Source organism: Polyodon spathula, chromosome 13, assembly GCF_017654505.1.
Source record: "Polyodon spathula isolate WHYD16114869_AA chromosome 13, ASM1765450v1, whole genome shotgun sequence".
NCBI lineage: Eukaryota > Metazoa > Chordata > Actinopteri > Acipenseriformes > Polyodontidae > Polyodon > Polyodon spathula.
In genome coordinates, this window is record NC_054546.1 from 3,521,498 (window position 1) to 3,533,670 (window position 12,173).

The 12,173-nt window shown below is 39.3% G+C and overlaps 1 protein-coding gene across 1 annotated transcript in view; it reads right to left on the minus strand.

Annotated features, from left to right (window-relative positions):
* The window catches only part of LOC121325624 (catenin alpha-3-like), a 185,407-nt gene that overhangs the window by 61,852 nt on the left and 111,382 nt on the right, over positions 1 to 12,173 (minus strand). Inside the window, exons 8-9 of the mRNA XM_041268439.1 lie at positions 7,126 to 7,206; positions 5,876 to 6,028 (exon numbers count right to left, since the gene is read on the minus strand). Of these exons, the coding sequence (XP_041124373.1) occupies positions 5,876 to 6,028; positions 7,126 to 7,206 (234 nt within the window). The remainder of the gene's footprint in view (positions 1 to 5,875; positions 6,029 to 7,125; positions 7,207 to 12,173) is intronic.

A 12,173-nucleotide genomic window follows, 5' to 3' on the forward strand; every position in this document is an offset into this window, starting at 1 on the left:
ACTGTTCAAATATAGCATCACGCGTCCCCACGCCTTGCTACAACTGTTCAAATATAGCATCACGCGTCCCCACGCCTTGCTACAACTGTTCAAATATAGCATCACGCGTCCCCACGCCTTGCTACAACTGTTCAAATATAGCATCACGCGTCCCCACGCCTTGCTACAACTGTTCAAATATAGCATCACGCGTCCCCACGCCTTGCTACAACCGTTCAAATATAGCATCACGCGTCCCCACGCCTTGCTACAACTGTTCAAATATAGCATCACGCGTCCCCACGCCTTGCTACAACCGTTCAAATATAGCATCACGCGTCCCCACGCCTTGCTGCAACTGTTTAAATATAGCATCACGCGTCCCCACGCCTTGCTACAACTGTTCAAATATAGCATCACGCGTCCCCACGCCTTGCTACAACCGTTCAAATATAGCATCACGCGTCCCCACGCCTTGCTACAACTGTTCAAATATAGCATCACGCGTCCCCACGCCTTGCTACAACTGTTCAAATATAGCATCACGCGTCCCCACGCCTTGCTACAACTGTTCAAATATAGCATCACGCGTCCCCACGCCTTGCTACAACCGTTCAAATATAGCATCACGCGTCCCCACGCCTTGCTACAACCGTTCAAATATAGCATCACGCGTCCCCACGCCTTGCTACAACCGTTCAAATATAGCATCACGCGTCCCCACGCCTTGCTACAACTGTTCAAATATAGCATCACGCGTCCCCACGCCTTGCTACAACTGTTCAAATATAGCATCACGCGTCCCCATGCCTTGCTACAACCGTTCAAATATAGCATCACGCGTCCCCACGCCTTGCTACAACTGTTCAAATATAGCATCACGCGTCCCCACGCCTTGCTACAACTGTTCAAATATAGCATCACGCGTCCCCACGCCTTGCTACAACTGTTCAAATATAGCATCACGCGTCCCCACGCCTTGCTACAACTGTTCAAATATAGCATCACGCGTCCCCACGCCTTGCTACAACCGTTCAAATATAGCATCACGCGTCCCCACGCCTTGCTACAACTGTTCAAATATAGCATCATGCGTCCCCACGCCTTGCTACAACCGTTCAAATATAGCATCACGCGTCCCCACGCCTTGCTGCAACTGTTTAAATATAGCATTGCCTGTCCCTGCATCTTGCTACAACTGTTAAATGTACTTTTTAATTTTTCTTTTCATTCTTAACATCCTGACAACTTTTTACTTTTATAAGTGTAATGTCTGTTTCAAAGCTCTTTTCCAAACGTTTGCACTAGTGCACTGATTAGTGCCCACATTGCCAAATTGGTAACACGGCAATAACAACCCACGATGTGGTATGGAACAGAAAAGCCAGAGTAACATTGACAGTATCTCTACAGATACTCAAATCCACGTCTATCCCAGCATATCCTTCCAGATTTATACTACTTCCAACTGTGTAGCAAGGCTACATTTGTCATTGCTTGTAAGGAGAACAAGCATAGTGGAAAGCATCATAAAAAAAATGAAAACAAATGGTTTGCAAAAGTTGTACTTTGCTTTAGCACATCTCAGCTATATATATTGTCCAAATGGGACTCCCAAACGTCACAGCAAATTTTTAGGTGCTGACACTTTTCCACCAAGCTGGAAACCTAGTAATGGGCATCCTTAACAAGTTACAATATTTCACACCACATTTCCGAATGACCCAGTAAATTAAATAGATCGGCTATAAACAACGATTAACAGCACAGCTAGTAAAAGTTCACTACACTGTGGCAGCTGTTAATAAAGTTTCTGTTAGCACAATGGAATCTATTCATTAGATCTGAACAGACATATATCTAAATACTTTCTTCATTTAAATTATTACAAATGTGTTTTTCTTTTTTTTTCACACATTTTAAAAGCCAGAAACAAACTAAAGAGACTGACTTAGTGTTCGATGTTTGATTTTGATAACCTGGCCCTCACAGTGGTGATATTAAGATTAGCTGCTATCTAGATCAACTGAACACACCCCAACCTCTGTAAGAGCTGGAATTAAACACATTTCTAAACCACTTGAAAAAAATAGACCTTCTACTTAGAATTTGAACTATTCAGTGCACTTTACTGCAAAGCTTTCAATATTTTTCCTTGCAATTAGGTGGGTCGAGCACAATACTGACAGCAAAGGTAATTATAAACTCATATTAAAGCTGAGATTCATAAACCAATGCCCTTTGTCTAGTCATGTTTTGACATTTATTTTGTTTTACAAATAAAGCCTGCAATAGTAATAACAATAATGATTAGGGATGAACTATGCATTAACAACTGCAGCTGCAGAGTTACTTACAATAGGACCTCGGTTTTGCATCTTTTCCGAAGGACAGGATATTAAAGCCAGTCTCGAAATTAGCTTTTAAAATATTGGAAAGCTGTTGAAGCATGTCACCTGGAATCAGGAATGTCATTCCCTACTTTGTTCCTTTTGTTTGTTACGTCAAAAGTAAGTTTATCAAGTGTTGACAGAAAATGTCAGAAATACATTCTGTCATTTTGTATTTTATTGACCTCTTCAACCTCAAAGTTCCTCCACTTCTCACTAACTCAGTTCAATGGATTAGTTCTAAAAGCTGAAACATATACCGTATACAATGAGGTGGGAAATCAAGTTGGTCCTTTTTTTCAAATAAAGACATTTGGACTAGCCTCTTTTTGGGGGACTAATACATCTGACTAATACATATTAACACAAGAACAAGAATAATCAGCCACAAATGCAACACAAGAACTCTGCTAATCAGACACACAGCAAGTATTCAAGTTTGTGTCAGTGTGTTCTTTCTCTTGGAATACAGTACCCTTCAATCAAAAACATAACTTTGAAACCGTCCTTGTCTTTCTTGTCAATGACTTGCCCATCCTGCTCAAGGAATGAGGCCTTCCCTTGATTCTGTACAGAAACCTAATTCCCAATTGGCATTCCTTCAGCTGGTTCTTCATGTTGATCTTTCTATAGCTCTTATGCAGTGGCTTCCATCACTTGGTTCTACTCTCATCTTACTCAAGTAGAATACAAATACAAATATCCCCCTTTCATGTGTATTCTTGAAAATATTTTTCAATCACACATTTATAACTTGCTAAGAGTTTCACAGATATCCAAATCAGCCCTAAAAATTTGAAACATCTTATAATGTTTATTATGAACAATAAAAGCAAGCTATTTACAAACCACTAGATTATGTAACCATTTTAACACGAAACTAATTCCTAAAACATTTAAAAACAGCTGGAGGGTAGTGTCTCTTCTGAGCAAATGTCTGTGTTAGCAACGATGACTTTAAGAAACATGCTATGTGATCAAATGTAACCTTTCCTAATATTGGTGATAATTGATTTTTTGATAATTGACAGCCATTTTTGCATGTTTCTAGCATTTTATAATTTACTAGTGGACCGATACAATATTGTACTTGTATGACTAATTGTTTCCAGTGTTGTGTTTTAAAAGCAGCCATTGCTAATTATTAAAGATTCCCCTAATAAACTTTTATTTGTGGATGAAAAGAAATACAAGCAACTATGGACCTTCAGAAATAATTGATGCTGTTGACATACATAAATTAAGTAGAAATAGTATAATATAAATATCATCTGGAAGACCTCACAGGTTAAATACCCTTTATGATTTGTGTTTCTAAAACTGCATCTAATCAAATGACTACCCTACTCAGCCATAGTTTCTATAGTTGTATCCATTGTTCATTCTACCTAAATAATATCCAATGTTTATTTCACACAAAATGATTTGAAAAAAGTAATGTATCTAAGAATGACCCGTTCCACTCATTGCCACCCAATCGAAGATCTTTGACAGGTTTGGCCATGGTCAGTTATAAGATTATACAGAGCCTACAGTATTTTGAACAATTGTCAATCAAGATTTCAACCTTCCTTCTCAGCAGTTTAGCATTTTCAAGGACAGGAGAGACAATTGAAGCCACAGGGGTGAAAAAAAAGTTATTGTGTACACTATAGGCTTTATTCTCAAAGACATTTACTCCAAATCATCATTCACACAATATTTTCAGAAAGGAAAAACACATTACCTCAGACATTAAACTCAGACATTTCATTTTAGGGCTTGCTAGAAATCTTAAATTGGCATTAAAAAAAAAAAAAAAAGTTTGACTCATTTTAAAATGCAATTTGTTTTTCCTAAAACAGAAAATCATACTAATGACAATTTGAGTAAATAGCTTTAAGAATTTAACCCCATGAAGGCTTGTGACATGGTTGGTCATGCAATTCCCTTGCGAAGATTGTCATCTGACTGGAGATTCAATAAACTGTTTTAAATCTCAGCCTAAATATAATTTTTAGATTAAAAATATAAGAAGCTGTATCACACTAAATGACACCAGAAATTGAAATCATAAAGTCTGCCCGGTTTAAAAACACTGGTATCTGACCAAAATCTAGAAGCATTTCTAGAAGATAGATTTCAACGATTGCTTGTGAATTGTTAGACCAGTGGGTACAAGAGGGTTTCAGTCTCCAGTGCAACTAATCCTTTACCTTTTACTGACATTAATTTAGATCATAAGAGTATGCTATGGATAAGCTTGCCAAGCTGTTTCACTCTCAAGCTGTCTGAATCGAAGTGATTGACTGAGAACTGTTTGAAAGCATTCAGCATAAAAATGAAAGCGTAGTGTTCTAGTTCCACAGGATTTTTTAACCAACTACTGTTTTAAGAAGGATTTAAGAAATCCTCTGTGCCAGTTTGACATGTACAATTGTCCAAGAGCAGATCAACACACAGGCCTAGAAGACTTATTTAAAGTGGGCAAACATGTAGAAGATGGAATACGTTAAATTTAACTAAATTCAGGTGATAAAACTTAAAACTGACATGATATAGTGCATTTTACTATACATTTATATTATAAAGAAATGTTTTCTGTCACACCTGTGGAGGATTTCTTCATCAAAGTGACATTTATGATGCTCTCAATCTCCTTCTTTTAAAATCAAAATCATAAACTTGACTTGTCCTGCTCCCCTTTAAAGCTCAGATCCAAACATGGCCTCATTTAGAAAAAGCAGTCAAGCTTTCAACCTGGTTTTCCTAAAACCAGGTAACTGAATACATTACAACAACTTTTAATAGAAGTTCCTTCTGGTTTAATAAGACCTGTTGATGGAAACTGTCCTTGTTCAGACCACCAGCATTTCTTTTGTTCCTTAGGCTTGTATAAGCAAATACATTAAAGCTGTTTCTAACTATCCCAATAGGTCCTCCTGACAGTTCATGTGTCAGGTAATAGACATGTAAACCCCCAGGCTGCTATTTTGTTGTTAGTGTGAGGGAAATAAATGACCATAACATCATGAGATCAGCTTTGAACTGGGCACTTTTTACAAGGTGCACATATGCTGTCAAATATAATTGGGGCTCCATGGAATTAAGAACAGAAATGCCTTTTAAATGACATTGGTCATCTATTGCCATACGTATCACAAAAGCCCCTTTGAAATTGGAGGTGACACTGTTTTGCTTATTTTATAACGACATAAGGATGGGATTTGCTGGAGTGTGAATTAAAGAAACACTAAAGTCCTGTCTGAAAATAACTGTATGTTTAAACGAGCATGTCACCATGACTACAACTTCAAAATTAGACCCACCAGTAACATGAAAAAGTAGATTACCACAATCGATATCCTATGTATAACATGGTATTATTATTATTATTATTATTATTATTATTATTATTATTATTATTTTACTCATAGTAATAGTCATTTTCTATTATTGTATTCCGTGATTGTTTCATAAGCTTTGCAAAATGAACCCATCACTTCTGTATTTGTCATTGCACTTACCTCCACAAGCTTGTTGGCATGCTCTCTAAATATAGCAGCATATTCTTTGATCTCTCTTTCTTTTCCATTTTTAGCCGCTTCAATGAGGACCAGAAGGGGGACGGTTGTGTCCAGGAAGGAATCAGAGACATGATCTATGATAGCCTTCCTCAGCTGTAAAGTGTAATGTTACAATGCTTTACTCATCCAGTAGTATGTGCAAGTGGAACAATAGTTGAAAAAAACAAACAAACAAAAAAACGCAAATATAAGAGAAGCAAACAGGCATTGAGTTCCCTTTAAAAGGGAACAACATGAATCCGACCTTGCAGCCTTCAAACTTCTAAATATGGAGCACTGGCCTTTCAGATGTGGAAATATGAACATAATGAATAGCACCACATAAATCATAAGGAATGAAACAGAAATTGGTGGTGAAACAATGTCTTCAGAAATAAATCAGGCATTGTTCAAGGGTCATTGCAGCTCTTCTGATGTTAACAAATGATCAAACAAATTCAGGAAAATGTAAGACTATAATATAAGATATATATATTATATATATATATATATATATATATATATATATATATATATATATATATATATATGTGTGTGTGTGTGTGTGTGTGTGTGTGTGTGTGTGTGTGTGTGTGTGTTATTTTATGAAGATTATATGTAGTGATGTATAAATAACTATAGTACCATAGCTTGGTGTTGCTTACTTAAGTTCTCTTAAAAAACATGGTATTCTTGATCCATTCACCCTCTAATTAATCATATCAGACTCATAGGAGAAGAAATGTAAATCTTATGCATCATATACTTCAAGAAGCTTTTGTTTTTTTTCAGCTGTAATACATGTCATGGCAATTATTGCAACAAAAATATGAATTACATATAATGACAGGACCGGAGATGATGTATAAAAAAATGCAATTGCAATACTACAGTATTTACCAATTTTGGAATGTGGCTTAAACTCATTTGTGACCTACTGTTATAGTTCTGTTTAAGACAATTGCTTTATCTTAGTTACATAAAGGCTACAAATTGACACAGTGAAGATCAGAACTGAACTACATATCTAACAGTAAGGGATGTGCTGGTTAAAGGTCATGTGCATTTCATAGCTCTGCACTCCTTTTTTCTGTTAAATTTATTTAGGGATGCTTTTAGTTTTTAGTTCATACGTTTTTGTTAAGTGCCTTGGGATACCTTGGCATGATAAGGCAATTACATTTAAGTAAAAAAAAGAAAAAGAAGCATACTTGTCTGCGAAGGTCTCTTGTCTTTTTGCACATATTATCGATGGCATTATTCAAAGGGTTGCTTCGTTCCTTCAGACCTGCCTAAAATCAAAAATAAAAAGGGAATTATATTTTTTTTAGAAATTTCCTTTCAATCTTTTGAAACAGCATTGACAAACCTTATGCTGATCCAAACAATTTGCACAAACCTGTAGAAGCTCTAGTTATTCCTGAAGAACATGCTGAATGGAAGGTTGAGAGATAATGTTGGGACAAATAGCATTATTGATCATGCTAAACAGTATCTTTATTTATGTCACCTTGCTATTTCTCAAACAGCTATACTAAAACATAGTTCAACCACAATCGGTTAATGCAGACGTGATGATAAAATTCTCCCAGTATGACTGCAATCAGTTAATGCAAAGTACAGGAGTTCAATAATCAAGAAAAATATATTTATAGTATGAGAATCATGGAATACAGTTGTGTACTGAAATATAAAGCCAAATGTTGTCCAGAAACCAAAAAGTCACATGACCACAATACGGCAGCATATTTGGGATACAAATATGAAGTCGGCATCTGAAGCTATGAGTAGCAGTGACAGAAGATTTACAAAGACATACTGTATGTGCTCCACTCACAGGGACAATAATAATAATAACAATAATAATACATGCACCTTTCTGAAACCCTAATCAGGGCACTTGGGGTTCTTTTGCAAGTCAAGGTTGTTATAACAGTAGAAAACATTAGTGGAGGCTTTGAGTAAACTGTTTATGCTCATAATACACAACAGTACAAAAATGCAACATGTATAAGACTTTAATTTTTTTCCTTTTTTTCTTACTAAAGGCATGAAATACAAAATGATTTTTGCTGCACAACAAATGTAACTTTATTTGTTAAGTTTCTCTTTATATTGATTTGCATATTTTGTAATAGAAAATGACATTTGCTCCAAAACAGGAAACTTGGAGTTTAAATTACTGACTGGCACACAAAACATTATCTTCATCAGTAGAAAACAGAGAAGGAAGAAGACAATTTTCTTTTGTTAAAAAAACAACAATTAAAATACAATTGGTTCTGCAGGATGTTGAAGAGATAATATCTAATGAATAATGGATATTTTGGTGAATTTTGTATTCCCTCTGCATGTTGCCTGCTTATTTTGCTGCAGGCTTTCAGTCATAATTTTATTAGCTGAAAGTGCCTGCAAACCAAAATAGCGTCTGCCATTATAAATGGTTTAGACATTGTAGCACTGATCATCTTAATGCTGTCTTTGCATGAAAACCTGGCCAATGTTAGTCATGCTTAGTAGAATAAAGCTGTGTTCTTATAGATCAAACCCTACCATTGAAATTACCTATGGTAAGAAATTTGGAAATTGTGTTCTGCATTAGACCAGCCGTCCTAGTTGAATCAAAGATGTTAAAGGGCTGCATTCTGTGCTTATGATTTGCACAAAGTCTGCCTGTGATGAGTCAAAGGGGTTTCGGTCTGTGATTCAGCCTCCCGACAGTAGATGGCATCAAACCAACTCGGGACTTCCCTTACCAAGATCTCGTGACCATGGCAAAAGTCATCTTTTGAGGGGCGGCACCTTGGTGAGGGGCGGAAGTACGAGTATGTAAATTCCAGCCACTGGAGTCAAGTGAAGGATAAGGACACGTGTCGGTTGGGGATTGGTGTTCCACTGACTACAGAGGCGGGACATTACATACTAAAGGGAACGTACTACTGTGTTCGGGGTTGGTCCGAAAGTAAAGTAGGAGGAGTAACGGGTGGAGGGAGAGACTGGTTTTGTGCAGCGGGATTTTTGAAACACTAACATTTCTTTTGTCTTTTTTTTGTTTATGTATGGTCACCACGAAGACAAATTAAAGACGAGTCATCACAGTTTGTTTTGGATTCCACCCCTGCACTCCTTCCCTCACACCATTTTGTTTTTCGTTTGTTATTTAATCCTTTTGTTGTGTATAGAAAATAAAAATAAATTATTTTATTTCTGTACACATAAATTACTGTCTGGACATTCCATTTAATACACTCTCGCCTCACACGTGGTGTCAGAAGTGGGATGGATCCAGCTACAGTTTTGACAATGTTTAGGGAGCAGGAGGAGAAGCGAGAGGAGAGAGAGACACGGCACCTGGAACAGCTCGCCCAGTTCTTGGGACAGCTGGTAGAAAAACTATCAATATCAACATCAGAGAGAGCGGTTGCCCGGATGTTTGCAGCTCAGCCTAATCTTCAGAAGATGACCTCGGAAGATGATCCCGAGGCTTTCTTGATTACTTTTGAGAGAGTGGCAGAGGCTGCAGAGTGGCCTAGGGAACACTGGGCCATGAAATTGGCACCCTGCCTGACAGGGGAAGCTCAGGCAGCGTATCGAGCCCTGACGGCCACGAATGCAGGGGACTATGTTAAAGTTAAAGAAGCCATTCTCTCACGCCTCGGGATCACGGAGGAAACATACCGGCGCCGTTTTCGGGAATACCAGCTGTCCAAGGGGATGCGGCCCCGGGTTGCGGGACAATATCTTTTAGATCAGTGCACCCGGTGGCTGCGGCCAGAAGAACATACACCCCAAGAACTGGTGCAGAAAATAGTTATAGAACAGTTTGCGTCTATACTACCGCCAGGGAATCGAGAGTGGATTAAGAGGAATAGACCTACCACTCTCGAGGATGCCCTCCTCCTGGCGGAGGCCTACGAAGACGCAAACGAAGGTGCCGGGTCAGACCCCACTCCTGCCCCTAAACTAACTCGGACCAACCAACCAATGAAGCCCAGAGGGGGTAACCGGACCTTCAGACCATGGAGGTCGAGGTTAGCCCCATCCTGGGCGAGAGAGAATCCCCCTAACCTGCCGGTCGCGGACTCGCAGGACAGATTAACTCCGTTGATGCCTCCTAACCAAGTGTGCTACCAATGTAATGAGCCTGGACACATTGCCAGGAATTGTCCAGTAATAAAGGTGGACCTGGCGACAAGATCCTGGTCAGCAGTAACAGGTAGGAACACTGGGGAATGTCGGGAGGGCCCTTATCAGTTAAGAGTACAGGTCGGGGGAAAGAGTACTTACGCATTTGCGGACTCTGGGTGTGCACAAACATTGATTCGGCAAGCTCTCTTGGATGGGGTAGCCTGGGAGCCACAGGGTAAAGTGGCTATCTCCTGTATTCATGGAGAAACTCGGGTTTATCCCACCACTAAAGTTAGACTTATTGTAGGTGATTATTCAGCTTACGTTAAAGTGGCTGTAGCGCAATGTTTACCATACCCTGTTCTCCTGGGAAGAGACTGGCCGTTTTTTGATCGTATTTTAGGTCGGGAAATGGTCTTAGTTTCTACCAGGGGACAATTAAAGCAACAGGAGAAAACAATTGGCGAGATTTTTCCGTTGCAATCCGACCTGTTTAACCCTAAAATCCGCCCAAGAAAAACAAAAAGAGAGCGTCGGGTGGAAAAATATGAGGGAACTCTGAGACGACAAGGGGAGGGGTCTGACACAAAAGTAAACCAATCGCTGAAACGGCAAGGAAAGGGAGTAGGTATTCAGTGTAACCGGGGCTGCGAGGTTACTGAGGTGGAAGGTCATGTAATAAAAGACACTCCTCTCTGTGTACCTAACCATTGGGACCGAGATATTGACTTGGGATATGAACAACAAAATGATCCCACGTTACAGTATGCTTGGAAACGGGTTAGATATATCGAGGGGAAGGATATGCAGGAAGGACAACCAGTGGTATTTCCGCATTTTTCTGTATCTGGGCACTTATTATATAGAATAACCCGGGCTCCCGGGACGGGACAGCTCGTAAAACAGTTATTGGTTCCTAGGCCTTTTCAGTCAGAAATCATGAGATTGGCGCATGACATTCCATTTTCAGGTCATTTGGGAACTGAAAAGACTCAGGAACGAATTCTGGCCCGGTTTTTTTGGCCTGGGGTTTATGGTCTTGTGCGGAAGTATGTATCGGAGTGTCCTGAATGTCAATTAGCTGCCCCTAAGTCAGTTCGCCCCGCACCTCTGGTTCCACTTCCAATTATTGGGGTACCGTTTGAAAGGATTGGTGTAGATTTAGTAGGCCCTCTGGAGGGAACAGAGTCAGGATATCGGTATATTTTAGTAGTAGTGGACTACGCAACGAGATATCCAGAAGCTGTTCCCTTACGCTCTATGAATGCAATAGCTGTAGCGAATGAATTGGTAAAAATATTCTCTAGGGTGGGAATCCCGAAAGAAATTCTCACTGATCAGGGCACTAATTTTATGTCAGACTGTATTCAGCAACTATATAAATTATTGAAAATTCGTTCAATTAGAACCTCAGTTTTTCATCCACAAACGGATGGGCTTGTTGAACGATTTAATCAGACTTTGAAAAATATGTTGCGCCGCTTTGTAGATCAAGAAAAACGCAATTGGGCTAAACTGCTTCCCTACTTGCTCTTTGCAGTTCGCGAGGTACCACAATCCTCAACGGGGTTTTCCCCGTTTGAGCTCTTGTACGGTCGGCAGCCGCGGGGTATCTTGGATCTCATAAGAGAAGGCTGGGAAGAACAGTCAAAGGAGTCTAAAAATGTAGTAAAATACGTGTTGCAGTTACGCGATCGCTTAGAATTAGTCGGTCGATTGGCACATGACAATCTCAAAGCGGCACAGCAGAAGCAGCAACAAAGCTACAATAAAAATGCAAGAATTCGGAACTTTCGACCTGGAGATAAAGTGTTGTTATTGTTGCCCTCATCGGAATCTAAGTTGTTTGCTAAATGGCAGGGTCCCTTTCAGGTTATTCGAGCAATTGGTAAAGTCAATTATGAGATCCGACAGCCTGGGCGTCGGAAAGAAAGTCAAATTTATCATGTTAATCTCCTGAAACCGTGGAAAGAACGGGAAGTCCATTTTATATCTCCTGTACAGGAGGGAGAGGATTTTGGACCCTCAATTGAGTCAGAGTCAGCAATTGAGGTCCCGATGGGGGAACAATTAACTCCTGATCAGCGTGAAGAGGTAAGCAATCTAATTAAAATGTTCAGTGATGTGTTTT